A 27,713-nucleotide genomic window follows, 5' to 3' on the forward strand; every position below is an offset into this window, starting at 1 on the left:
TATTCTTGTCAGAGACGAAAATACTCAATGAAATTTCGATGAAAACGTACTACCGAGAATGTACTGGAACTGAAAATTTTCTAGAACGTCGTTCGAACGTTTTCGAAATTTAATCATATCAGCAGTAGGCACAGAAAAGTATGTAATTTATACGTTTGACAAAGGTGTTACCACGATTCTTTATGAAATATTTAGGCATTTCAGATATCAGTATGTGTCATCGCACATGTACATATTATGCAACACAACGTGAATAATTAAGATAACCTAACGTAAGTTTGTCAAATATTTACGTGCATATTTAAACGTATTGTTTATGCCGCATATAGACAGCCCTGATAGCACGATATTTTCATTTAGTAACTGCGTATATACGTTGAATAGGTTATCTCTAACTTTAAATAACTTCGTTGAAGTACATCCAATAGTTTTTTTTTTAATTACGAAGTTTTACAAACAGTATTATCGAAAAATATATTTTTCCATGACAAATAACCATCGAATTTATGTATTTTTAGGACACAACATTGTTCGTGTGTTTGTCAACAAAGTGCTACATTTACTACGCACGCGCAATCGCATCTCGAGGCAATGACTTCTAGAAGGCTCTTTACTGTTCGTCAGCAAAACGTTGGCGCATATTTTGTATCTATCGTTTGATTACGTGCAACATTGCACGCAAATCAACGCGCCAAAATACTAACATTGACCGTGGCAGAGCACTTGACACCAAACGTGTCAACTGATATCGCTCAATATAAATTTAATGCGAAGTAAACATCGAAACACGACCGAAGATGTACATAGCTAAGCTGATGAAATCCAGGTTAACCAGATTCGTATCTTTCGAATTGCACGTGTTTGTATCCAAGTACCGACATGCTCCAATTATTAATTGTCAGATGGCAATCAAGCTTCCCACGTAAAAATAAATCTAACGATACGTGTATGGCGATCGTTACTTTATTTACGCCGTGAATTTGAATCACGACATGATCGTATTACGTGTTGCACCTTGTGTCATCGATGAGCAGTCTGTGTTATAACTCTTTAATTTGTGCAATAAGACAGGAAATCATAATCCTCAGAAACAATGCATTCGGTAAATCGAAAACATAATACTCATGTTGCATTTACATTTTCAGGGAACTGTACCTGCCATCTTATGATTGTAAGAAGAACTAGTTTCCTGCAAAAGTTTACGCACCAAGTCAGAAGCAAAAATAAGTTTCAAGGAATATGTTATCTTTTGCAAAGGTTATAAGGAAACTTGGGAATACCGTCATGTTTCGATTCTGGCTAAATTTTGTATACAAGCTCCTTTTTTTCGAAAGATTTGTGAGGACGGTTTTTGACGACTCGAATTATGGAGAGATGCAGTATAGTGTGCAACCTGTTCTGAACACGTAATCTTCATCTTTGGATACATGGAATATATTGCAAGCAGTATTAAATTAATATTAATAAATATATAATGAATAGATAACATATTAATCAATAAAATTGATATTATATTGAATTTTAGGGAAATGGAACAAGTAGCGCCATCTCTCCGGCGAACATGGTGAACTACACACTTTTGAAACTGCAGTTTCATTAGTTCCTCGCGCTGCCATCAGAGGGCGTCTCATGTGCGCCCCCTAGCGGCAGAAACAAGAACTAATTAAAGTAGAGTTTCAAAAGTGTGTAGTTCACCCTGTTCGCCGGAGAGATGGCGCCACTTGTCTGATTTTTAAAAAAATTCAATTAAAGTTGATTTTATTAATTAATATGCTATATATTTGTGCTATATGTTAATATATATTCATTAATATTGATTTTACGCTGTTTTGTAATGTATTCCATGGGTCCGAAAATGTAGATTATGTGTTTAGAACAATTCATATACCGAGAGGCGACGTCACATCTTCTGGCGCTAGGTGGAATATTCCTTGTGCTCGAAGTTTGTAATTTTAAACTGTTCAGATTAATTTTGTAAGTGTTTCTTTATTGCATTTGTACAACATAATTGCTTCGTTCATACAACAATTTTATGATGGCATTAAAGTGTTTTTTTAAGGTACTGGATTGGTTTATACTAATTAAAATCAAGGATAGTAACAGTCTTTCTAATAATACTTTCATCATTCTTTACTAGATGGCACTGACAAATGTAGCTAGATGGCTGGATGGTAAATGTAGTGGTTCTGGATTATTTTAAACAAGAAAGCTACGTAATTTAAAATCAAAATAAGCTATAATCGATTTTAAACACCATGAAATAAAAAAGGAACGATCATGACGATAGGAAGAGGTTTTCAAACTGGAATCATTTCTTTCACCGTTATCTGCGACAACATGAATTTCCTGCATCCAGAATGTTCACAAAAGTATTTCTAATCGATAACGGTCAAGTGTGTTCGTTCGATCGATAACACATTACGTTCATAAAACGTAATCTGCGTAACGAAGTAGATGAAAATCCAGTTAGAACACGAAAGAAACTACCAATATAATGAGATAATACGTGCAAAGTTTTTATTGATCTCCATATTCGCACAATAATTTAATGCAGAACGAACGTTTAAAACACACGAACGTCAAATATTAAAAATTGATCGAAGAGCGATGTGACATCCGCTGTTATCGTAACAACTAGATATAATGGAAGATGAGTAGCTAAAATCGATAATTCACGAGATAAACATTCAATCGAGTCCATAAACGTCTCCGCCCTTGCGAAAGTCCGCGTTCGCGTACACCGTCGTGTCATTGCCGACGAAAATCACGCACGCTGTACTACCGCGAACTCTGTACCGCGAAGTTTTATGACCGATCCTCTTCAAACCATCGATCACCTGTTTCAGCACGCCATATTCGTACGCCACCTCGGCGGGGTACAGCTGATGATGTATTCTTGGAGCGTCCACCGCTTCCTTCACCGTTTGTCCCATCCATATTATCTTGGCCGCTATCTGAAAATGTGCATCGATGAGACATCTCCAAGAGGTGATTACCCTCTGGAGAGATAAGGAATACTAACTTGAGAAACCGTCGTGGTAATCTTGGTGCCACCCGAGGCACCGATAACCATTTTCACGTCGTCGTTCGAGTCGACGAAGATGGACGGCACCATCGACGACAAAGGTCGTTTTCCAGGGGCTATGTAATTGTTCGGACTTGGAGGAATACCGAAATAACTCACTGTTGACGGTATACCGAAATCGTTCATCGCGTTGTTTAATAATATACCGGTGCTCTCGCTGACTACTCCGCTTCCGAAACTGAAAAAGAAAGAATGTATCGTCTCTTTTCTTCAGCTTAATCTTATTTAACTGATATGCTGATTGTATTTGGAACGTACTAGAAATTAATCGTGCTGGTAGCAGATACTGCGTCTCCGTTCGGTGCCAATACCGAAACATGCGCAGTTCCCTGATCTTTCGCGCTACTTAACGTAACAGACCCATAATGAGCTGGATCGTTCCACGTTTTATGATCGTCAATCTTCATTCTTGTTTCGCGAGCGTAGCTCCTCGACGTTAAGTTCTTCGTCAGCTTAAACAAAAGAATGTTTCATGAATGTTAAACAAACCATTCAATGTCAAATTCACTGTTCGGGTAATTACGTTCGAGATACGTCGATACAATGTTATTATAAAATATTAACGCGTTAATTGACGGCAATAGGTATCTAACATGACCCGTAACAGTCAACGTTCATAAATTTTCCTTCGATCTCTGTGAAAGTAAAAATTGTTTACTAACTCCTTCCATGTCCACAAAATCTTTATCGGCCATATCGTTCCTCAGCGCGTAAGCGTACTTGAAGGTTTCTATCATTCGATGGTACGTGAGAGTGGTTTGGTTGTAGTTGGCTATATCGTCGGGTTTAAAATTTAATTCGTCGAAGATATTTAAAATGTACGAAAAGAGAGCTCCGCTAGCAGGCATGCCAACGGTGAAGACCTTCATTCCGTTAGAGAGATTAGTTTGAAGGGGCTCGTTCCAGGTAGTCCTGAAATAAAATAAAATATGCAACGAGTCATTTTTAACAAATGTTACCGTATACCTGTAACTGTTCAAGTCCTTCATCGTTATAATCGCTCCTTGTTCTTGCAAATCTTGCACGAGCAGCTTGCCCAAGGTGCCATTATACAGCTCCGAAGCGCCTTTCTCCGCGATCACTCGTAAAGTTTTACAAAGTACTTTCGGTTTAATGATCGTGCCTGGTTTATAGAAGTCGTTCGTTTTCGGATCGACAAACAGCTCCCTAGTAAAAAGCGTGCCTTTCAGTGCGGAATTAATCGATTAGCTTCACGAAAGTGTGGTATTTACTTCAATACGCGATCACCGTGGATACTCATTTGATTAAATCTAAAACCGTCGTGTTGTACTTTCGTCAGGTTGTATCCCTCCTCGCATAATTCGATCGTGGGTCTGAATAAGTCGGCCCATGGTAATTTACCGAAACGTTGGTGAGCCTCCCAGTATCCTGCCACTTCTCCAGGAACGGCGATAGCCAAGGGACCTAATCAAGTAGACGAATTATAACAATTCCCTTAGAAACGGAGGAAGATTGTGAATGTACCAATGAAGGAGGCCTTCTGCGGTTTTCCTTCGTACATCGTGGCATTGGCAGCTAGAGGTGCACGATCTCTCGCGGTCAAAGTGTAAGCACGCTTGCTAGCCCTATCGTAAATCGTCATAAAAAATCCGCCTCCAATGCCCATGCTCTGCATATTCACCAGCCCGTTGCAGATCATTGCGGCTATTGCGGCGTCCACGGCCGAGCCATTCTTCTCTAAAATTGACCTGCAGAACAATGCTTGTAATCGATGTATTTTTCAAAATAATTTTTGCCTCAAATTACGTACTTGCCGACAACGGCACATGGAGCACCGTCCGCACAAACTGCCCCACGTTTAAAAACTCTTAGTTTACTCGCCGAAGGAGGCAACGCTGTTTCTGGGTCTGGCGGGACTTCTTCGGTTTCTTGAATTTCTACGTCTTTGTTCGATCCATAAACGGTGCATATCGCTATTATCGCTAGGATCACTGTTGCTAATACTATGCTGCCTATTATTATTGTTTTCGTGTTTATGTATGACCTGAAAGGGGAAATTAGGCGAAAGTTTAATTTTGTTAACGTTTTTAACTGTTAACAAAGGTTTTGAATAATATTTTTTTAAAATTCCACTTGCAGTACTCTTCGTTTTTATATAAATGATACGTCTATAAAAAAATTAGAAATTGTTAAGTATTTTTATTGAAAACGTGCATAACATAATTTTAATAACTTTTAATATTGGCGTTTATGATTTTTTATTTCAGGTACTGGTCCTGTAAATGAAACGACGCAGTTATGCTCTGTGTAAAAAATAAATATTGACATGTGAGTTTTCCTTCGTATATCTTCATATCTTTCTGTGTATAATTCTGGTTATAAATAGTAACATATCTTCTTGTGTACAAACAGAGGATCAACATCGATTGAAGAAGAATACTAATCTCTAAGTGATAAGGCAAATACAACAGAGTTACATCAAGTGCACTTCATTTAATCTACAATTTAAGTTAAAATGCTCTTCAGACAATGGTATTATTTTTTAATTTCTATAAATGACGTATATGAAATAAACTCCTCTACTCGAAAATTTGAAAGCTAAAAAATTTGTAAATTTTCAGATCTATTTGGTCCTCCCAAATGAAAGACAAGTGGGAGAGTCCACATGTTACCCAGGGGAAGTTTACACCCAAACACGTGTCAGAAAGATGCAATACTGTTGAACGAAGGACAAATAAAATATGTAAAATTGATGAAATGAAAATTGGCGGCAAGCTGCGAGCAGATGGACTCACTTGTCGACTATAAGCCTTGCAAAGAATCCTCTCGTTTTTCGATGGGGCGAATAGGAGCGCAAAAGCCGAACGGTTCCGACCTCGTCCGATTCGAGGAAATTTTGTTTATCGTTGCTATAATATTGACTAACATCGTCGGCAATGGCATAGGCGGAACTGGTGCTAGACGATGGCGACGACGTCATGTTTTTTCTCTGCTACAAAAACGAGCCACGGAAAAGAAGAAACATTAACGAATTTCGTATTCAAACGATGTAACTTCAACGATAACCGTTATCAAATTGCAGTCGTCGAACGAACGGCTATCGCCACCTTTTGACGAGCCAACCAAACGCATAGGTACAGGTATATCGTACGAATTAGTTGTCGTTTTTCTCGTATGGTGGATCACTGAAAACACTCACTGTAACTGGTCGACGATTTTTCTTGCACCTATTCCGATCCCGTTTTAATGACTTACGAACCATTTCGTTCGTATTGACGATGATAATCGGTCGTCGAGAACCGTGCGAAACGTTAACCGCATCGTCCCGACATTGAACAACCAGCTGACTTCGGGCTTGCGCGTTCGTTTCATGTTCGCGCAACATTTTTCTCGATGTCACAGTCACGTGTACTCGCCACAATTTAAATAACGACATAGTAAACGATCAATGTTACTCTAGTCTTTTTAACGAGACAATTAGTAGGCTTGTCATCTTGTAGACTGACACAGGTAGCGCTGGAGTACTTTCAATTGTATCGAGGTTTTGAATATATTTTTCATTATTGATCTGTTGTATCATTTTGCGTGTACGTATAATACTAATGGAAAGTACTAAAACTTTTGTAATTCATACAACTGGAGAACTTTGAAAATGAAAGTTCTATTTTGATAAGAATATAGCTGTAATTTTCTAAGAACGTTTGCACTCGCAGCATTGCGTACAGAATAAAACATTGAATCGACTTGATGATCGTAGGTCAGTGTCGTTTCGTAACAGCCTGTGAGAGAAATGTGTGTGAACTGATAACGAGAACGCTTGATAAACGTCGTTCTGCTTGATCAGAAAAATAGTCTATCATTACAAAATGATTCTAGGTATTCGAATATTAGTTGAACTGGACCGGATATTCCGTGCATTCCTAATATTTGAATGTACGAGCAAAAACTTGTGTAGCGATTAATCGACAGTATCTAGATACTGATTACGGCTAATGACTTGGCAATAAATATATGTTGTACTTATTACACTGAATATGACTTTCACTTTTCAAAAATAGTGAATCGAAGCGTACTATATACTTTGTATTTAGAAATACAGATTATTTAGGAATTTTTAAATGTACTGACGTAGAGTTGTAAGAATGTAGGTGTACGTGGATGTGGTGATCAAGTGTATCTAGTGATCCAATTGTTTAAGTATTTATTTGTTAGAATTTAGGAAAAATCTGAATGCAGGTATCTTGAGATCTACGTGTCTAGAAATTAAAGTGTCTAGGTATTTAGGTGTCAACGGATCTAGATATCTAGATATCCAGGTGTTTAGTGACCTATGTGTCTAAAGATCCAGGTGCCTAGGAAACTAGTAGTCTAAGAATCTAGGTACCTAGAGATCTAGATGTTTAAGAATCCAGACATGTAGATATCTAGGAATCTAGGTATCCATAGAAATCCAGAAATCTAAAGATCTAAAAACCAAAAAATCCAGGATTTCTAAAAATTAAAAATCCATTTGCCACCCACATGTGAGCAACGATTTTCGCAGATATCATTCAGAAATAAAGTTAGTACCGATTTTCGTCAAAATTAAAGCAGTAGAGTAAAAATAAATAAACGCGGAACTAGTAGATATTCATTGATAAATTTATCCGACCTTTCATGACACACCGGTATTATGACGAAACAATGAAATACACAATTAAGTGGAGTTACACATCTGGGTCATAGAACCGCGCGGGGTTCTAGTATGCATATGTATATCGGGAAGTGGCATGCAATTGTGACAATTTGTAGCGGATATTCGACAATTATCGGAACCCGCCAAGCATCGCGCAATCTGATTCGGAAAATTATGAACATGCCCAACAACGAAACGACAAGCTTCATTTGCTACACCGAAAATCGTTTACGTCAACTAGCTGTGAATAAAAAGTGTTCCACAGTGAAAGCTGTTACAATAAATCTCAATGGTTTATCAATCGTCTTACCTTCGTCGCTTTCGTGCATCTTCGATTTCCGCCAAGCTGCTCCTTCTCGTCATTTTCATCGGAGTTTTTTGTGTACTTTTCACTGAACTCAAACGGACACGTTCGATGATCAACCGACGACAAACGACCGCACAATCAGTCGTTCATATTCACGAAGAAGATAAAGACTGTAAAATTTATTTTCAACGGAAAGATATCCTGTCAAACTACGGCAATTAGAACCTTCCCGGGAATGACACGCACAACTTCGAATCTCCAACACAATATGTCTTTTATATCTCACACTATCGTGATTATCGTCGATTAACAACACTTCTCCGAACGTTACTCAGATCATCACCGTTACATAAAGTTATTTTCTATAAATCTTGTCCTTTCGAATGTTATATTTTATCGGTCGATGTCTGGCTGTCTTCGATAAGCAGGGATGATAAAATCCCGATGATCGAAGATCATTCGAGAAGAACCATCGAACGTGTCGTTCCAACACGAGGTTTATCGTACAGTGGTGAGACCGGATCGCAGCACGCTCGCTTCAGCTCTCGACGAAAACATCTCGAAACGTGTTTGCGAGGCTCATGGCCGAGCCAGAGAAGGGATTGTTGTTTCTTGCCGGCGCGACGAATTTAATGCCCCTTATTTAAATTCTAAACGATAGGGGACAGGATTGCGCCCGACCAGTTGACTTTTGATGCTAAAAGAAGGCCTTGTTTCGCGCCACACACGCGTGTTACTTTTTGCTCGTCGCCTTTTTTCCGCTCCAAAGATTCGACGACTGGAACCAATTCTGCCCCGTGCGACTCCCGACCCACCGATAACGCATTTGCGTTCTTACGCTCGATTTCTTGCCAACATATTTTTCTTAAATCTACCTCGCGTCAGAGGGCTTTTTAGATAAAATTATATCGCGAGCTTCGAGATATCAACCTTTAAAGTTACTGAAATCATTGCGGATCTTCTGGTCAAATATTCGGAATTTGCAAAGAGGCAAAGAATGAAGGGATCTTGTGATCAAAAGTTTGAGGTTCTGTAAAAGTTACGTGTATTAAATATTTTATAGCGTGCGAATATTTTGCGAAAACTGTCAAACTGTTCAGAGAGAAAAATGAGGTATCTACAAGATGGAGGGGTGAAAATTAATTTCGCAGGGATAAACGAGTTTTCGAAGTTAACCATGACCGGCGTGAAACGGGAGCTTCCGCTAAAACGTATTACGAGTTAGTGCGGGAGTTTGGCCATGTTGTAACGATTTGCTAAATGTTTAGTTTCATGGTCTAGTATCTTCATTGAATTATGAGTTCGATCTGTAACGACATACCTTTAGAAAGGGAAAATGATTGAACTCAGAATCACTGTTTATTCTTCTCTTTTTTTAGATCATTTTTCTGTTTTATTAGCACTAACATACATTCAGACATCGTTTAGATCGCGGTTTAATATTATTAACATTAACGTGAACACACTGATAAACCTCTTCATGCCGGAATGATAAAGTAACATGTCGATGAGATCGTTTTCCTAATGTTCTAATTGACGAACCCAAAAGCTACCAGTACGTCCTCGTGGCTTTTGAACCTATATACAAACATTCGTTAAATAAAATTTGTACTCGATAACGATGTTAATTTTTGATAAAATCAGCAGGTACTATAATCGATGAGTAACGAAACGTTTCGAAAATTAGAACATTTTGCGAAGAATTTCGCAACGTGACTGTACACACTTTTGCACTCGCGCACTCATACACTCGTTCGTGTTCTACAAAATTCAGAACATCAATTCCAATAACCACCAACATTTATATCCGTCAACTTTTTCAAATAATTGCCGCTACGATCTAAATTGCAAATTATCCGTCGGTGCAAACAGTAAGTTGGCCACAATCCACAAAACGGCTGTACAAACTTGCTAGTAAAAAGAATTCGCACGATGCTTCGTCGCTTTTTAAGTGATCAATGCGATCGATTATCGATTACGATTAATTCATCGATCGCTAATTTTCTAGTTGATTCACGAGTCAGAATTCTTTAATTCAATGCTAAAATATAGTTTCGGTCTCGTGCGACATAGAAATTTCAACGTTTCAAATATAGTTTATTTTTTAAAAAATAAAAATTAATTTTTATTTATCAGGAAATGAATTTAAAGAAAAAGATTAAGAATTTGTATTCGCAACTTCGTTTTTTTGATAATCTTTTTATCAAAAGTACTGCAAATGTTTATTTTTAAAAAATAAAAATTAATTTTTGTTTATCAGGAAATGAATTTAAAGAAAAGGATTAAGAATTTGTATTTGCAACTTCGTTTTTTTGATAACCTTTTTATCAAAAGTACTGCAAATGTTTACTTTTAAGAAATAAAAATTAATTTTTATTTATCAGGAAATGAATCTAAAGAAAAGGGTTAAGAATTTATATTTGCAACTTCGTTTTTTTGATAACCTTTTTATCAAAAGTACTGCAAATGTTTATTTTTAAAAAATAAAAATTAATTTTTGTTTATCAGGAAATGAATTTAAAGAAAAGGATTAAGAATTTGTATTTGCAACTTCGTTTTTTTTGATAACCTTTTTATCAAAAGTACTGCAAAGTACTTTTAAAAAATAAAAATTAATTTTTATTTATCAGGAAATGAATTTAAAGAAAAGGGTTAAGAATTTATATTTGCAACTTCGTTTTTTTTGATAACCTTTTTATCAAAAGTACTGCAAATGTTTATTTTTAAAAAATAAAAATTAATTTTTGTTTATCAGGAAATGAATCTAAAGAAAAGGATTAAGAATTTGTATTTGCAACTTCATTTTTTTGACACCCCTTTCGACAAAAGTACTGCTATTTCTTCCGAAGCAAGAATTTTCCCTAGATTTCACGAAGGAAGTTATTTTACTATATTACATTCCATGAACAGAGAATCGATTCTGTCAATATTTAATCCTTATGCCAATAACCGTTATACCCCATTTCCACGTTGACGCTAAATAATTATTACATTTGAACATTTGAAAATTCCCCGTGAATTTAACCAAACGTAATTTTTGTAAACAAAAACTTGGAACACTATCGTTAAATCTCTATGATCCACGAGTCTTAATTAGGAACATCAGCAAAGCGGGAAAGTATTGTTCGGGTATGAAATTATAAAATCGTACGAAACTTCGAACGGACACAAAGTGCCAACAATAATTTTCGAATTCCATGTCGCGCTTTCAGTTACCGAGAACTTAGTTGAGCTTTGTCCCTTTGTGGAGAAATTGGTGGGCAAACTTCCGGTCATCGAAGAAAATTATGACGAGCTTTTCTGAACTTTTCCTTGGACTTGGCTCGTACAAGGATGATTGGCCGATCAACTTTCCATGGACTTTCTCGGAGCAAGTTTTTCGCCGAGATTAACCTGCTCGTGGTGTATTAAATCAGCTTCTCGTGGCCGCTGCGGTTCTCTCGTTAACGCTGCATCGTGGTTGAGTGGAAGTATAAAAATATAATTTCAGGATATGTCGATACGTTGTAAATGATATCGAGCATAGTGGGACACTTTCGTCTTCCGAGGATCTGAAAGTCCATCCGGACCACGTTCTTCGTCTCGATCACGTAAATTATAACGGAGCGAAAGGAATAAATTAGAACGCGGGAAAAAAGAACGAGTCCATCGATCGAACTTAGGATGACGAGGTGAGAAGTGGCCTGCGTTGCGCGGTCTCCTTGCAATCCTGAGGAACGTCCGCCTTGCGAATCGTTTTCGATTTCCGCCTCAATTGCTTGCACTTTTCTTCTTCTGCCTCCTCCTCGATGTTCTCGGGATTATCCTCCTCCATGCATTTCTCCGCCATTTCCTTCGACTCGATCTCGTCCACGCTGCTCCAACTGTTGTCGCTCTCGCTACGCTCCCTTTCTTTCTTCCTGCCGTTCATTTCTTCTTTCTGCTTCTCTCGGTAACACCCGTTCTCCTGTACACATTTACACATTTTACGACTTGCACGTTCGTTATTAATACGGCTGCCTTTTTTGCGTTACAACTTTTGCAATATTTTCTTCCTACTCTTCAATTTATCGTTTGTACTTTTTTAATATCGACGTTTGTTGTTTTTATTCTTGTTTGCAATTTGTTTACCTTACAGTTAGTTTAATATCAAGTTTAAAAAATCACTTGCGTAAATTCTTTTTGTTTCGTTATATGTCTTGAGAAATTTTTCGAAAATGCATGGTTAAATCTTTAGCAATATTGCGAGACTATATCGTAATTTATAACAAATTGAAACTTGTATTAAATGCAAGTCATTTTGTGCAATCACTGTCAAGTGAATCATCGGATCCGAGTATGTAGAATCCAAGAAGGACTTCAGCTAATAACCGTTCAATTTTATCGACTAATAAGTATCAAGTGTAATTGCATTCAATGTATGACCAAGCAAATATTACTTTACAGAATCTTGAAATCTTGTACAATATTAACCATGATACTCGATATTAATCACGATATTCTTTTGATATTTCTCCAAGTATTTCAACAAGCAGTAAACAATCATTCTGAGAAGTTAAAAATGTCATGAAAAGTATACGAATTTAATAAGTAACAATATAAGTAACTTTGACAATCGTCAAATAAAGTGTCAGTGTAATTAAAACGTTATGTACTGTAAGATATGTAGTACACATGTTTTAAATACAATACGACAATCGTCAAAGTGTTCAGTATGGTTAAAACGTTATACACTATGAGATGTGTAGTATACATATTCTAAATACAATATGACAATCGTCAAAGTGTTCAGTACGGTTAAAATGTTATATACTCTAAGATATGTAGTACACATGTTTTAAATACAATACGATAATCGTCAAAGTGTTCAGTACGGTTAAAACGTTATACACTATAAGATATGTAGTACACATGTTTTAAATACAATACGACAATCGTCAAAGTGTTTAGTACGATTAAAATGTTATATACTCTAAGATATGTAGTACACATGTTTTAAATACAATACGACAATCGTCAAAGTGTTCAGTACGGTTAAAATGTAATGTAAGATATGTACTATATGTAACAATAAAAATTATGTACCATAAGTTGATAGGGGTTGACAGATAATTTTATTGAAACTAGCAAACTCACCAGGGAAAGAGGTTTCGTAGGCATTGTCGTGGTGGTAGTAGTGGCCGTAGTGTCCGTAGTATCACTGCTTTCGCTGTTATTGCTGGGTCTAGCATTCACCAAAACTGCTCCTTCCTCTAAATTTTTTCCACGCGCGAATCTTCGCGACGCTGGCCACATATCCGACGCGTGTTTCGCATTCGCCTTAGCAAGTTTTTGAGCAACGCCCGTAGTCCATACGCTCGCCTCGCTGCTTCCGGTACTGCTATCGCTTCCGGTACTGCAATGTCGCCATCTCCGTTCTTGGGAAACCAAGGAAACGTGAGACGAATTTGTTATCGAACATCTCAAGTGTCTTTGAAATTTAAATAACCATTACATTATTTTCTACACTTTGTTCTTGTTTTTTTATTACGAGTTATATTCGTGTATCTCAAGATGTACTTAAAAGCTGGATGAAATTAAAATACTAGCATGGTCTGTATTTGTATAATTTTTTTTAAGTTTGTCATTTGACAAAAAAGCCAATAACTTTGCAATTATTAGAAGCATCAGAGTACATACAGCTATAGTCTCACAGATTTAACACGTTGACCATTTTGAAGCAGTTAAAAATTCTCGAATATTTTCACAACACTGTTATATTTATTATTCATAGCTTTGTTTGAAGCTTAGCAGCTAAGATGAATATTTTTGATGAAGATAGTGGACAAATTTTTAATTATACCAGTGATAGATTAGCATAAGATCATCCATGCATAGATAAAGTTACAGTCAAAGTCAAACTCAAGCTCAGAAAATAATATAGCTGATGTAAAACACTTTGCTTGGAAAAAGGTGAACGATATTTAAGAAAGTGGAAGAAAGTTGCATCGATAAAAAAATTCTCGTGGAAGCCGATAACACGTACTATCGCATGGAAGAGCGTTTGCGAGAAACGGTTTCCTCAGCAACGGACTTCCTCCGTCTTGGCTCTCCTCGCTGCACGCTCGCGTTATGAGGATCCTTGGGCTTCTCCTTGGTGTTTCGTTCATGGCTATCGAACATCCGGTGCTCGCGTCAGTGCCGATAAAATCGCTTCTGTAATGTGGACCCATCAGACTGGCTGCGCTCGCGCTCGACCTCACCAATTTGCTACTTTCACCTACGCGAACGACAAGCGAATGAAAACATTTACTAAACATTTTTTCAAAACTTATTCGAAACTAACCCGATTCGGAAGTCGGTACTCGGAGAGTATTGCACGAGGCGGCAGGCTGTAGTCTTCCTCGATGGAAACCGAGGTTGTTACTGTCGAAACTGTTTCCGGTTCTGCAGGAACCCAATGCCAATAGCGCCTCGCTGAGTCTTCGTTGTAATGGCGGGAACGGGAAGAAGGAACCTGTGCCACTTCCGGAGGGCCTTCTCGATCCGGCGGCGCTCGGTGTCCTTGCTTGGATCTCCTAAATTAAAAGCGTTCGAAACACTTGATAATATTGGATTCTGGGAAAGGTTCACTGGAGGAAAAGAGTGAAGGAGATCGAAGACTTGGCTCCGGAAATATTAATAGCGGACAATGGCTTGTTGGGATTTTCTGCAAATTCAGGATTAAAAGCCTGTTGATCTAATTAATAGGGTCATATACTTAAGAATTTTATTTATTATCTTTAAGGAGTTAGGTTAGAACTTGAATATTATTTATATAATTATTTAAAAATTGACAGCGACTTCCTAGATTTTAGAAGCTATTGTTTGAACGAAAATAACATAATAAGAAAGTTAGTAAAATATTACGTGTTGAAGCTCCGACTTGGTCGCCTTTTTCCGCCAATAATTCTGCACGGATCTCCTCAGAGTCTGCGATTTCAAGCCGTATAGAAGTCCGTTGATGGGCGGAGAACAAGCCAGCAAAAGAGAGGCCAACGAGGCCAGTTTTGGATGATCGTAGAAATGCGGTTGATTCCCGACACCGCAAACCTCCCAAAGAATCAGACCACAGTACGGGAAATAAAGCAAATACAACGAACCGACCAGTTGCATTACCTGGAAAATCAACGTTTCACAATTAATAAATTACGTCTCCACGAAAAGTTGTTAAACTCGGAGAAAATAAATTGCTTTAACGAGACGCCGACGATTGAACGATCGTTAAGAAAGAATTAACGAGAGCAACTTCGAAATGTTCAAGGTTTGTCGTTATCGGATAAAATCCGTGAATTACATGGTAGTTAATTGAACGTAAAAGCGAAGCAAGTAAACGCCTCGCAGCGAGGTGTCCGATCGATTTGACTTGCTAATATTCTGCTGGATATTTAACTTTCGGCCGTGATTTAATGCGTTTAATTTATCGGAGCATCGTTTTCATGTACCTTTCATACAGAGTTACGAACTTTTGATTAATTCAGAATATTTGTCGCGTTTAGCATTTTTTTTACGAGTGTATGTTCTACAGGTGTCTGACAGCTTTTTTAGGACAGTCAATTTGTAAATTTAATTAATTACATAGATTAAGACACGCACGAGATCTTCATGCGATTAAAATAAAAGATAAACTTTCTGCATTGTATCTGAACATAAACGTCCACTTTCTGTTTCATTTCAATTTTCTATTTTCTCTTTCACCGCGAAAGTCAACACGTTAATCTACCACAAAAAGTCTGAAAAATAATTGAAGAACTAAAATTAGAAGCGAATTAAAAGCGTCACAAAATGGAGTCGAAATTATCGTGTATCTTTCAGTGAAACGGAGTTCGTGGCTGCTCGTGCAAATTATGTAGCCGAAACGTATGACCGTAGGAGATAATTATGCAGAGTAAACAGAAATTACGCAGATCCAGAGAAATGTACAAACCGTGCTGGCCGCGCTGTGGAAGCGTGGCGGGCTGACAGCAGAAGGTGCCGTGACAGTCGGTACGAAAAATGGGTTCCGCTGATGGGTGATGGTCACCTGGGCGCTCAAGGTGACTTCGTAAATTGCGCTCGCGATGCGGTGACGGTGATAACGGGCTATGCCGAGCACTCGCAAATTGCACACGGTCACCAGAACGGCGGGCAATGCCAGCCCCAGGATCGCGTAAACTGCCCCGTAGAGAACGGCCGCTAAACCCCAGGAATCGTTGCCGAAATCCGGGGCGCAGCAGCCTAGTCCTGGACTGTATCTATTTAAACAGATTAAATTATAGTTAAAGTCTTTTGTTCTACTTGGTTACTTGATTAATTTTGGTTAATGTTGGTTGATAATATTGGTTACATTAATTCTGAGGAAAATATGTTGTTGAAGGAGGAGGTACACTTGTCGATTTTTTACCGACATGAAGATTTGAAAATTTTGCATTAATAAAGATAATAAACAATTTTGCATTAATAAAGACTATCGAAGACTCTGAACACATGAAAATTTGAGGAATATAAAAATTCAAACGACCCAAAATAATTTGCAATAAATAAAGAAATAAAATTGCAGTGATAGAATATGTAGTCCATCGGACATAAGGTCGCCATATTTATTTTGGAGGAAACGGTTGCCAAGTGGTGGAAGCGGTGTACTTAAAGCGCAATAAAACTCGCAAGGAAATAAAAAGTGCAGTGACGCGCCAATGAACCGAAGGTTCGATGTTTTCCAACGATTTAAAACGAAGAAGAAAATCCGTGTAAACGAGGAAGAAAATAAAAGAAACGAACCTGTAAGGTGGTACGAGGCCCCAGAAAGGCAACACGCACAAAAACAGGGCGCCTGTCCAAGATGCAGCCAATCCAACTGCAACGCGTCTTGGCGAGACCAATGCAGCGTAATGCAGCGGTGCAGCGATCGCGTAATACCTGCACAAGAAATTGAAGGGAATTCAACGATTCGGTATCCATGAAAAGATTCTGAAACGACATCTAATATAACCGTCTGGAACGATTACTCTTAAATGATACTTCTGGAATCGCCGGAATGTAGCATGCACGACTGAATAATGAAAGAGGCAAACGCAAAAAAGAATGAAACGGGAGGAAAAGGTCGTGACGATGTCGAAGAGGAATGCCGGTTTAAATCCACTGACCTAGTGAATAAAATATTCCAGGCATTCGATCACCGGCCACGATATTTCCAAGTATTTTTATCCGCACCTTTCGCCCTCGTTTCGGAGCGCCAAAAACACGTGCTACTGTTGTGTTCAAAAGACGTGCGCCAGCCATTTTGTTTAGAGAGAACGTCAGTTAAGTGTCCATTATACTACGGTGTCTTTTAAGGTATTAAGTTTCAAAATTCTTTTCTTATGGATTGCTTCATGCGGTGGCTGTCAAAATTCTAATATGGCGGGTAACATGTTATCTTCTTTCATTGGGAGTTCTTTTATTGTAAACGTGCCTTTACTTTTTTATTTGTTTATTGGAAAATGTCAGGAGGATAGTTTTACTTCGTTTGCTTATTTGGCAAAACTTTTTGATGATTCATGAGTGTAAAAATTTCAGGTGGGTAATTTTATTCTGAACTATTTCGATCTCGTTTATTTCAAACATGTTACGATCGATTTCATCTGCTCTTGTCGGATTATTTGGTTAGCAAAAGCGAATCTAACGATGATAAATGCTGTCTGTTGTTTGCACAAGAAAATGGCGCCATCAGGTTTGAGGTACCCAGACTTCGTCATTGAAGGTTAGGTTAATAAAAACGCTGTCTATTGTCTGCATAAGAAAACCAGAATGGCGTCATCAGGTCTGAAGGTCTTAGACTTCGTCATTGAAGGTTAGGTTAATAAACTTGAAGTAAAAATAATTTCTCTTTTTTTCAAACCATTTTTTTTTTCAAAGAGCATCACCTTCTCGTACAATTTTATAAAAGTCCTCCCCTAATCATTTAATTATAAAAATGATAAAAGACGTTACTTTTCACTCATTTACAACATCTCCAAGTCAACCTCAATTTATTAAATATTTATCAGATACATAAATCGAATAAATGAAAGTGCCTGAACCGTGTTCGCAAGTTCGACTTGAAAATGACTCTGGTCGCATCTTAAAGAAAGGACTTCCTGTGACTCTCGTCGTGTTTACTCCAGCGTAGATACGAGTCACAGGAACAAGACGATCTGTCGAAAGGTTTCAGATTGAATCGAAGATCCAGTGCCGGTTGACGGCCACAGAGATACCGACTGAATACGAGGATCCGCTATTGACATCTTACATTGAGAAGCTTGTCTGCTTTGTGCCGCGTAAGGCCACGTTTCGTTGAACGTCACCGCGGTATCGAACCCCATTTTTCTACGAGATAAAGAAGTCTCATCCGTTGGAATCCTGACTTTACGACGACCCTTTTTGTATATAAATCGGCTGGTACGTGCATGTGGGATTTCATTGTGCGTATGACTAAGTAATATTAATGATGGAATCGGTTTTCTGAATCGGAGATAATTTTAAGAAAATAGGTATTCAATGTCTAAATGTATGCGTGTTAAATGTATAGTACATCAATGGATGTGTAGGAATAATTTTAAGAACTTGAGGAATGTTCGACTTTAACATCTTTTAAATTTTATAGAATTGTAATAAATAAATGTATGTATTGGTAGAATAAGAAAACTTCAACATCTGTTAGAAACGTTTAAAAACAAAGAGTTTGTCATTAGAAACAAATACTTCGTTCTTAAAATTTTTTTAAGAATCTTGACAGTCTCGTGTTGACAATATTTCAGTATCATTAATAAATAAAATTTATTGTCTCAATACTAAACAATATTGTCTCACTAAAAACGTCTCAGTACTGTCAATAGTAAGAGCTCTACACCACTGTATTTCAGTATCATTTAAAAGAAAGAAAATTAAAAGAGAAGTGAATGGTATGGCTTGCAAGTCCAGTCCTCCTCATGCGGGTCAAGGATTAAATCAATATAATTTCTATAATACTGTTATCTCAAAAAAGTAGAAACTCACCTGTCACAATTTAATCCAGTAACAGTCCAAAGAGCGACCGGATGTAAAAGAGCCAAAAGGAAGCCGTGAAGAACGCACCAGGTGCCGGCGATTGGCCAGGAACCAGTAGTAAAGATCAGTAATATCAGACACACAGCTGCCTCCACAGCGCCCAAGTGTATCAACAATAAAGTATTTGCGGTCTGTTGCTGCTGCGTCTGTGGACATCGGGTTGATACACGGTTAACTCGTTAAATCAACTTTTTCTTCCTTGTGATCAAAAGTTCCTCTGTATACCGTGCAATCTTAATTTCCAGCTGGAATCTTGTAATTTAAACTTTTCGTCGTTTGCACGCGAACCCTGCGCCACCCTCTTAAACGTTCCCTCGTTGCAGACTATTTCACACCGTGTACTAGCAGATATTTGTATCGTGCATTGTTGATTTTTGTTTGGAAGTTGATATTTGTTTGGAAGAAGCAAACTTTGTGGTGGTATGAGTAAGATTTATGCATAGTTGGGATTTAGTGTGTTAGTTATATGTATTGTATTTCTACGCTTTAGGTCGCCATATGTGAGATTTCTGCACGCGTTAGATTCTCATATGTGAGAATTCCATGTGTTGTGTTACCTCGCGTTAGATCGCCACTTGTGAGACTTTCACGCGTTGTATTACAACACGTTAGAGTGCTACGCGTGAGATTTCCACGCATGAGATTACCATATGTGAGATTTCCACGCGTTGAATTACGATGTGTTAGATCACTACATATGAGATTTCTACGCGTTGGATTTCCACACGTGAAATTTCCACGCATGAAATTTCCACGCATGAGATCGCCATATGTGAGGTTTCCACGCGTTGCATTACGACGTGTTAGATCACCGCATATGAGACTTCCACACATTGAATCTCCACACGTAAGAATTCCACGCGTGAAATTTCCACGCGTGAGATTGCCATATGTGAGATTTCCACGCGTTGCATTACGACGTGTTAGATCACCGCATATGAGACTTCCACACATTGAATCTCCACACGTGAGAATTCCACACGTGAAATTTCCACGCATGAGATTGCCATATGTGAGATTTCCACGCGTTGCATTACGACATGTTAGATCACCACACATGAGATTTCTACACGTTGAATCTCCACGCGTGAAATTTCCACGCATGAGATCGCCATATGTGAGATTTCCACGCGTTGGATTACGACATGTTAGATCACCACACATGAGATTATCACGCGTTGGTTCTCCACATGTGACATTACCGCGCGTTAGATTGGTACACGTATGAGATCTCCACACATGACGTTTCCACGCTTTGTGTTACTACACGTTACATCCCCACATATGAGATTCCACGCTTTACATCACTACACGTTAGATCTCCACACGTAAGACTTCCACGCATCGTATTTCCACATGTGAGGTCGTCACATGTGAAATTTCTATACGTCAGAATTTCATGTACTACATTTCTAAGTACATGAAATTATTTTATGTGTTATGTGTAAGATTGTCATGTGTGTAACACAGTTTCACTATAATATTTATTTGATATGTGCAACAGAGTAATTCTAATATAATAATTATTCACTTGTGTCCAACAGTAAAATTTTAATATAATAACGATTTTGCATGTTCACCAGACTATTCCATCCAACAGCACAATTAGAGATTAACATAAAACAATACTCGTAAAATGCACCGATGCATTTCAGTAAATTTTTATCGAACTCCCATTAAACTTGCCCTCGATAAAAGATATCCTTTCAAGCTCTAGAAGTGTTTTATTCGACCCCATAAAAAGAGGGTGGTATCGCGTGTACGTTTACGGGAAACAATACAGGAAATCTGAAGACCGGTTTCGCAAAGGCTACGGAAAACGTTTCGAGCGACCTAGTTCGCCGCCTGTCATTCAGTGTCTAACTTTTCGATATAACATCGAAAAGAACGCGATCATTTCTAACTGTCGATGGCTCGCCTTCTTCAAATTGCCCCGGTCACTGCGAACGGCACCGAAAATCCGCCATTTGCAAAATAACCTTTCCTTTCTGCAAAGAGAGTTACTTGAAAGGAAATCGTTTTTAAAGGCAGGATTACGGCCGTAGGAAAAATCGTGTCGAAATCCGATGTTCTGTATTAATTTTTTTTGGAACGAGATTGCTTGAAAAGAACCTTGGAGCAAGGGGAAAATTCGTCGTGAAAAGATTAAGACTGAAAATGGGGTGAGTAATTGGATTCTATTGAACCTATATGGAACCGTTTCTCGAATCCTGCAAATCTTCGAGGATTACTATTTTTCTGGAACCAACTTGGTATACTAATCTCCGCTTGCCTTTTCAGGGGCTTTAGACCTTGCGCTAGTTTGACGAGTGACGCACTTCGAGATATGTTTTAATTTGGAGTTCAAGTTTAATTAATATTGTAGTGATTTAGTGTTGTAGTGATGGGTTTGAATATTGTAGTGATGGGTTGGACCTGACGCACTTTGTGATCAGTGTTGTAATGCACTTCGAGATGTGCTTTATTTTGGAGTTCAAGTTTAATTAATATTGTAGTGATTTAGTGTTGTAGTGATGGGTTTGAATGTTGTAGTGATGGGTTAGACATGACGCACATGGTGAGTCATAGTACAAGGGGTTGAAATTTCTGAAATTTCTATATCTGCAAATCCAAATACCCCAAATTTCCTAGCTTCCAAATTCCCAAGCACCCAAATTCTAAAATCCCCAAATTCCCAAGCTTCCAAATTCCCAAGCACCCAAATTCTAAAATCCCCAAATTCCCAAGCTTCCAAATTTCCAAGCACCCAAATTTCCAAGCACCCAAACTCCCAAGCACCCAAATTCTAAAATCCCTAAATTCCCAAGCTTCCAAATTCCCAAGCACCCAAAATCCCAAGCACCCAAATTCCCAAGCTTCCAAATTTCCAAGTACCCAAACTCCCAAGCACCCAAATTCTAAAATCCCCAAATTCCCAAGGTTCCAAATTCCCAAGCACCCAAAATCCCAAGCTTTCAAATTCCCAAGCACTCAAATTCTAATATCCCCAAATTCCCAAGCACCCAAATTCCCAAGCACCCAAATTCCCAAGCACCCAAATTCCCAAGCACCCAAATTCCCAAGCACCCAAAATCCCAAGTTTCCAAATTCCCAAGCACTCAAATTCTAATATCCCTAAATTCCCAAGCTTGCAAATTCCCAAGCACCCAAATTCCCAAGCACCCAAAATCCCAAAATCCCCAAATCACCATATCTCCCATATTCCCTCAACCCCACATCCCCCATCCCCTAAATCCCCACATCTCAATTTCCCAAATCTCCAACCATCCAAATCCTAAAATTCTCAAACTCTCTTATCGCCAAATTTCTACCCACTTCAACATAACGCCCACAATTCAATCACATCTCATATTTTTCCCCATACTCCATAATCAAATACCCGAACGATTGACTTCATTTGCAATTAATCACGCGAACTCGAGCGCACATGAGGTACCTATAACAATGCTAATTCCTAAACCAAGCAAGATGCATCCGAAGGTAGATAACGCGTAATCAATTCGACCAGAGTAAGCATGTATTCCCAACTGGTATTGCAATTGCTTCGATTGTGTTTGGAGAAGTGTTCAGTTCATTAGCGAATCCGTTTTCTTTGTGAAATCGAAGAGAAACTCATCGGTTTTCTCTGTGTAATTTCATCGCTTATCGTCGTGGCTGAATAATGAATTTTCGGTGTCGATTTAGCTCGTGTCTTTCGTCTATCGACGTACATTCAATGTTCCTCTGTCATCGATAATACGACTATCGCGGAGGACCAATAGCCTATTGAATAATTCGTGCAATGTCGGTGTATTGTCTGTGGACGGACGTGCTCCAGTAACTTGATATGTTTGCGCAGATTTTGGAACTTTGGGATTTAGGGACTTTCTGTAAGTAGTTTCTTATTTTCTTTTTTGGTGCAGACACTGTGACATTTTATGAGGCATAGAAATTTTGGAATTTAGACTTGGTGATTTATAAATTTAGGATCAGAGGAATTTGGGAATGTAGCATGAAGATTGGATCTGGTTTAAATTTGAATGTTTAAAAATTGTAAAACCCAAGAATTCAGTGATCTAAGGATTTGACAGTCTAAAAATGTGAAAGTTGAAAAACTCAGTAACATAAAAATCATAAAACAAATTTGAAAATACAAAAATAGAAAACTTCTCTACATTCAACTCTCTACATTTCAAGATCAAATTCACGTGTACGTAAATCAAAGGTCCCCACTGCACCGTAGTGTAAAATTGAAGAAAATAATCACCTGTTTGCTCAATCCAAGAACGACGAGTAGAACGTAACCGTTGAGAAGAAGACCCAGAGCAGAAACAAGGACGAGAGGCACGCCGAAGGCCCAAGGGACCATTCCTCTTCCTCCCGCGTGTTTATCTCGCCTTCGAAGATTTCGGCTCCGAGGAGGATTGTTGGTTCTCCGAGGCTGTGGCTCATGTATCGATCCTCTGCCACGCGATCCACGACGTCATGATGGCGGACTCGCCTGAAACATCTGCCGCGACCGTCTCGTGTCGATCAATCCTTCGAAATAACCGAACTAAATCGCGTTAATGTCACCCGCAACTCGTGCCGGCTTCAAACTTGTACTACTATGATTCGGTTAGTGCGCTCGCGGTTAATTTCGTTAGCGTTAATTTCGCGGGAAAAGAGGTGACATTATACTAATAGTATCTTTCAGAACTGAATAATGTTGTATATTTAAAAAGACGTACACATACACTACCGACGATAAGTATCCGGACACTTGGTTTCGTTACATAAAACATAGTTGAACTTTGTTCGAAAGGTATTTAGGGTTATCATATCATTTGTAATAATTATTATTATCTTTCTTGAGGTGTCATAACGTAATAGAATTAATTTTTAAGTACAAATTATACAATGAAAGTGTGAAAGTAAAATTCATGTCCAGAAGTACAAAGTCCAAATTTGTGAATCTAATGAAACGCTTTCGATTCTAAAAAAAATTTTAATTTCTACTGTGTTTCATTTCTATGGTGCAGAACGTATTCAGAGGGTTCTTCGATATGTTTCAAGTGTTTGTAAACTGTTGGTAGATGTTTAGGTTCCCTCAATGGAGATAAGAATGGAGGTAACGCTACGCACTCGACAGTTTCGGTTTAGTTCGTCTGTAGCTTCTTTTCCATCGAGATACGAGTTCCAAACGAGAATTATCAATCGAAAAACGTTCCAGTGACCTTCGCAGAAAAAAATCGATTTTAGTTACTGTTGCAGATACTTGAATAACTTTCGTGCAACGCGAATGCATATTTCGCTTGTGTCCGGATACATATGGACGGAAGTGTATGTGTATATATGATGTGATATATGTATATATGTTTATACATGTGTCACGTCGTGTGTACACATATGTATACGTCTTTTTTATTAATTAATTATATCATACACATCATGCACACCCCCATTTTCTTAAATACTTATATTACCCCATTTTCAACTTCTGTAATAATGTTCCACGGCGAATCAAAAATCAAGGACGACCTAAATATTGCATAATCCCGTATTTTGTATTCAATTGAATTTCTAAGGGCGCAGAAAATCGAAGGAAAATGTGTTTCGTACTTGAGCTCCCATGAAATATCGAAATACATTTTCCGAACGATTGAATTTTTAAACTTCATCTTGGAATGGTCTCCGAGGACAGAAGAAGACAATAACCGAAGAGAAAAGAATAATACCTCTTTTCGATCTGGAATCTCGAGGGACGGCGATCATTGTTTTCAATAAATTTACCGAACTCTCTTCCTTTTTGCCATAAGTTTCGCAATCTAAACTTCCATTTGAAACGATACTCATCCCGATGATTTTTGACCGCCCATTAGAGTAATTTGAATCGTACAGCGGTGAATTATTAACTCGATTTGGTATGTAATATTGTAACGTTGATCGAAGGCAAATTGCCGCTAGATTCATTTCTGTTACGACTAATGTATTATTCAATATATCTCTGTGGTAATCGGCCTCGTTAATTGACATATTCGGTGGTGACTCGAAGACCTCGCCTCATAACCGATAACCTTTCGTGTCCTGATGGAACAGCCTTGACCAAACCGATGTCTCGTTTATGAATCGATATCACGAACGGAATGGTAAAAAGTTCGTAAAACTACTCGTGAAAAAAGATTTTTCGCCAACAAACTCTATTTACTTGTCAAAATTACTTCGTTACATTTATTTATTTATGGAGTACTAAGGAAAGTGCATATATAGGTCCGTGTAATTTTTTTGATTATATCATACACATGTGGGGGTAAAATGAGCTAATATAAGAATTTAAGAACCGCAGTAGAAATGGTCGAATATAGTCAGACATGTAAAGTTAATAATGTTTAACTTTACCCCTAAATTTCTACGTCTACAAATCTCTATATCCTCAAAATTTTTACATCCCCAAATTTCTACTTCCTTAAATCTCTACGTCCTCGGAGTCTTTACATCCCTAAATTTCTACGCCCCTAAATCCCTATGTCCCTAAATTGCTTCATCCCCAAATTCCTACGTCCCCAAATTCCTACGTCTCCAAATTTCTACGTCCCCAAATTTCTACGCCCCCAAGTCCCCACGTCCCTAAATTGCTACGTCCCCAAATTTTTACGTCCCCAAATTCCTACGTTTCCAAATTTCTACGTCCCCAAATTCCTACGTCCCTAAATTTGTAGGCACCCCGACACCCTCCGTCCCCAAATTCCTACCTCCCAAATTTCCACGCCTCCGAATTACCAGGCACCCCCAATTCCTACGTCCCCAAATTCCTACGTCCCCAAGTCCCTACGTCCCTAAATTGCTACGTCCCCAAATTCCTACGTCTCCAAATTTCTACGTGCCCGAATTACTAGGCACCCCCAATTCCTACGTCTCCAAATTCCTACGTCTCCAAATTCCTACGTCCCCAAATTCCTACGTCCCCAAGTCCCTACGTCCCCAAATTCCTACGTCCCCAAATTTCTACGTCCCCAAATTCCTACGCCCCCAAATCCCTACGTCCCTAAATTGCTACGTCCCCAAATTCCTACGTCTCCAAATTTCTACGTCCCCAAATTCCTACATCCCCAAGTCCCTACGTCCCTAAATTGTTACATCCCCAAACCTCCACGTCCTGAAAATCCTCACGTCCCAAAATTCCACCTTCCCCAAATCATCACATCCTAACTTCTTACATCCCCAAATCCACAGATCCCCAAATACTCTCCCTCCAAATTCTCCAACCCCCAAATCTTCTCCTCACATTTCCACGTTTTCCCCAAGAAAAGTCCTCCAACCACGTCCTCGTACACCACCGCTCTCAATTCGCAAATCAGAAAATTATTCGAAATACGTGTACGAGTAAACGTATTAACGCAGCAATTAAGCAAGAACTTGAGGTACATTAGCGAACAGGAGAGTCGAGAAGCCGAAGCGGTACAAGGTTAGAAAGTAAAGTAACTACGGGTGGGAATGAAGCGAAATTCGGTCGAATAATAGGTATAATGATATGCCCCCTATGAATATTGTTTTACGGATCACGAGCAGTTAGTCGACAGCGTAATTCGGTTATTCTGCCATTCGGGAGGTTCCATTATCGACCATTAGCCTGCTTCAACCATTATTGCCGAGATGACTCGCAACCCCTGCGAACAATCGTTTAGAGTTCCTTGTTTCAAAAACCCTGCTAACTCCAATTACCCTGCGACGTAGACGCAACACATTCACTGTGGTGATCACGATCGAACAAATCGGATAACTTATATATTTACTTCTCGTTAAATATCAAATATTTCATCTTCTACATCTTCATCTTCTACATTTTTTGCACATTTCTTAAGTTCTTAAAGTGAGTACTTAAAATTGTATTCTTACTTAAAAATGTCTCAAGAAGGATCATAATTTTTGTACGAACAAAGGAGAATTATTTACAAGTTCATTTCGGTGTAAATAATTTAAAAGACAGACGAGTTTCACGTCTATTTATATTCGTCCTTAATCCATACAGAACTCGTTTTTAATCATGGCATTAAAAACTCGTTAATGCATGCAAACGTTCGAAGAAAAAAATGTTCACGAAATTGTGAACGACTGATTTGCACGAAAATCCATGTGAATTCGATGAATCACGCGATGTCCAGCTGTCCTCGCAAATTATTAAGATAGAGAAAAGGTGCGTACAGTGAGTCAGCGAAATGTTAGAGATTTTTTCCACGGGACCTGCGAATTCTCCTCGTTAGGCGAAATTAATTTCGGCGTGTTCAAACGGGGTCGCGTGTTTTTCGATTAAATAACCGCTGCTTCCGAGTCGGCGTTTTAAAACGGAACGATAGGACGTTTCGCGAGATTGCCCGCACTCTGTTCTCTTTGCAAATTTTCTCGGTCGAGGTAAATTAAAGGAATGCGATTTCCATAAAATTAACTGTGTATACGGTATGCAAAGCACTTGGCGCTGAAAGCGAACGTTCTGCTCGTTCCATTGACGAAAACTCGTTAATGCCTTTTCGCGCGGTATAAATATCTTGTCGAGCATCAACGTTCGAAGAAAACGGAGTCTAAGTGATGCTTTATTGGATCTCTTTCGACCACAAATTTACGGAACCTTCGTTTGAGAGGTTTAGGGTTTCAATTTTTATATTCTTACATAATTTCTATTGTTTTTATTC

At 38.4% G+C, this 27,713-nt stretch overlaps 2 protein-coding genes across 6 annotated transcripts in view; both read right to left on the bottom strand.

The window, feature by feature from the left end:
* Positions 1 to 2,492: 2,492 nt before the first annotated feature.
* On the bottom strand, positions 2,493 to 8,597 carry LOC100877399 (scoloptoxin SSD14). 2 transcript variants are annotated; one of them, XM_076530566.1, is made up of 10 exons: positions 6,246 to 6,482; positions 5,842 to 6,038; positions 4,857 to 5,090; positions 4,571 to 4,794; positions 4,318 to 4,510; positions 4,052 to 4,252; positions 3,748 to 3,997; positions 3,344 to 3,537; positions 3,023 to 3,263; positions 2,493 to 2,954 (listed from the first exon to the last, which is right to left on the bottom strand). In XM_076530566.1, exons 1-10 carry the CDS (start codon positions 6,480 to 6,482, stop codon positions 2,688 to 2,690), a joined length of 2,238 nt encoding a protein of 745 aa, XP_076386681.1. In that variant the 3' UTR covers positions 2,493 to 2,687. The 2 variants fall into 2 exon arrangements, with proteins under 2 accessions (XP_076386681.1, XP_076386682.1); XM_076530567.1 differs by lacking the exons at positions 5,842 to 6,038; positions 6,246 to 6,482 and adding an exon at positions 8,032 to 8,597.
* Positions 8,598 to 9,380: 783 nt separating this feature from the next.
* The window catches only part of LOC100883779 (uncharacterized), a 208,539-nt gene continuing 190,206 nt past the window's right edge, over positions 9,381 to 27,713 (bottom strand). For all 4 annotated transcript variants that reach the window (XM_076530568.1, XM_003703930.3, XM_076530570.1 and 1 more), the window contains 9 exons: positions 23,315 to 23,557; positions 19,018 to 19,214; positions 16,783 to 16,920; positions 15,953 to 16,259; positions 14,896 to 15,144; positions 14,333 to 14,564; positions 14,033 to 14,266; positions 13,144 to 13,424; positions 9,381 to 11,974 (listed from right to left, as the gene is read on the bottom strand). In XM_076530568.1, the coding sequence (XP_076386683.1) occupies positions 11,687 to 11,974; positions 13,144 to 13,424; positions 14,033 to 14,266; positions 14,333 to 14,564; positions 14,896 to 15,144; positions 15,953 to 16,259; positions 16,783 to 16,920; positions 19,018 to 19,214; positions 23,315 to 23,416 (2,028 nt within the window). In that variant the 5' untranslated portion in view covers positions 23,417 to 23,557 and the 3' untranslated portion in view covers positions 9,381 to 11,686. The remainder of the gene's footprint in view (positions 11,975 to 13,143; positions 13,425 to 14,032; positions 14,267 to 14,332; positions 14,565 to 14,895; positions 15,145 to 15,952; positions 16,260 to 16,782; positions 16,921 to 19,017; positions 19,215 to 23,314; positions 23,558 to 27,713) is intronic.

The sequence above is a fragment of the Megachile rotundata genome, chromosome 4, assembly GCF_050947335.1.
Source record: "Megachile rotundata isolate GNS110a chromosome 4, iyMegRotu1, whole genome shotgun sequence".
NCBI classification, from domain to species: domain Eukaryota; kingdom Metazoa; phylum Arthropoda; class Insecta; order Hymenoptera; family Megachilidae; genus Megachile; species Megachile rotundata.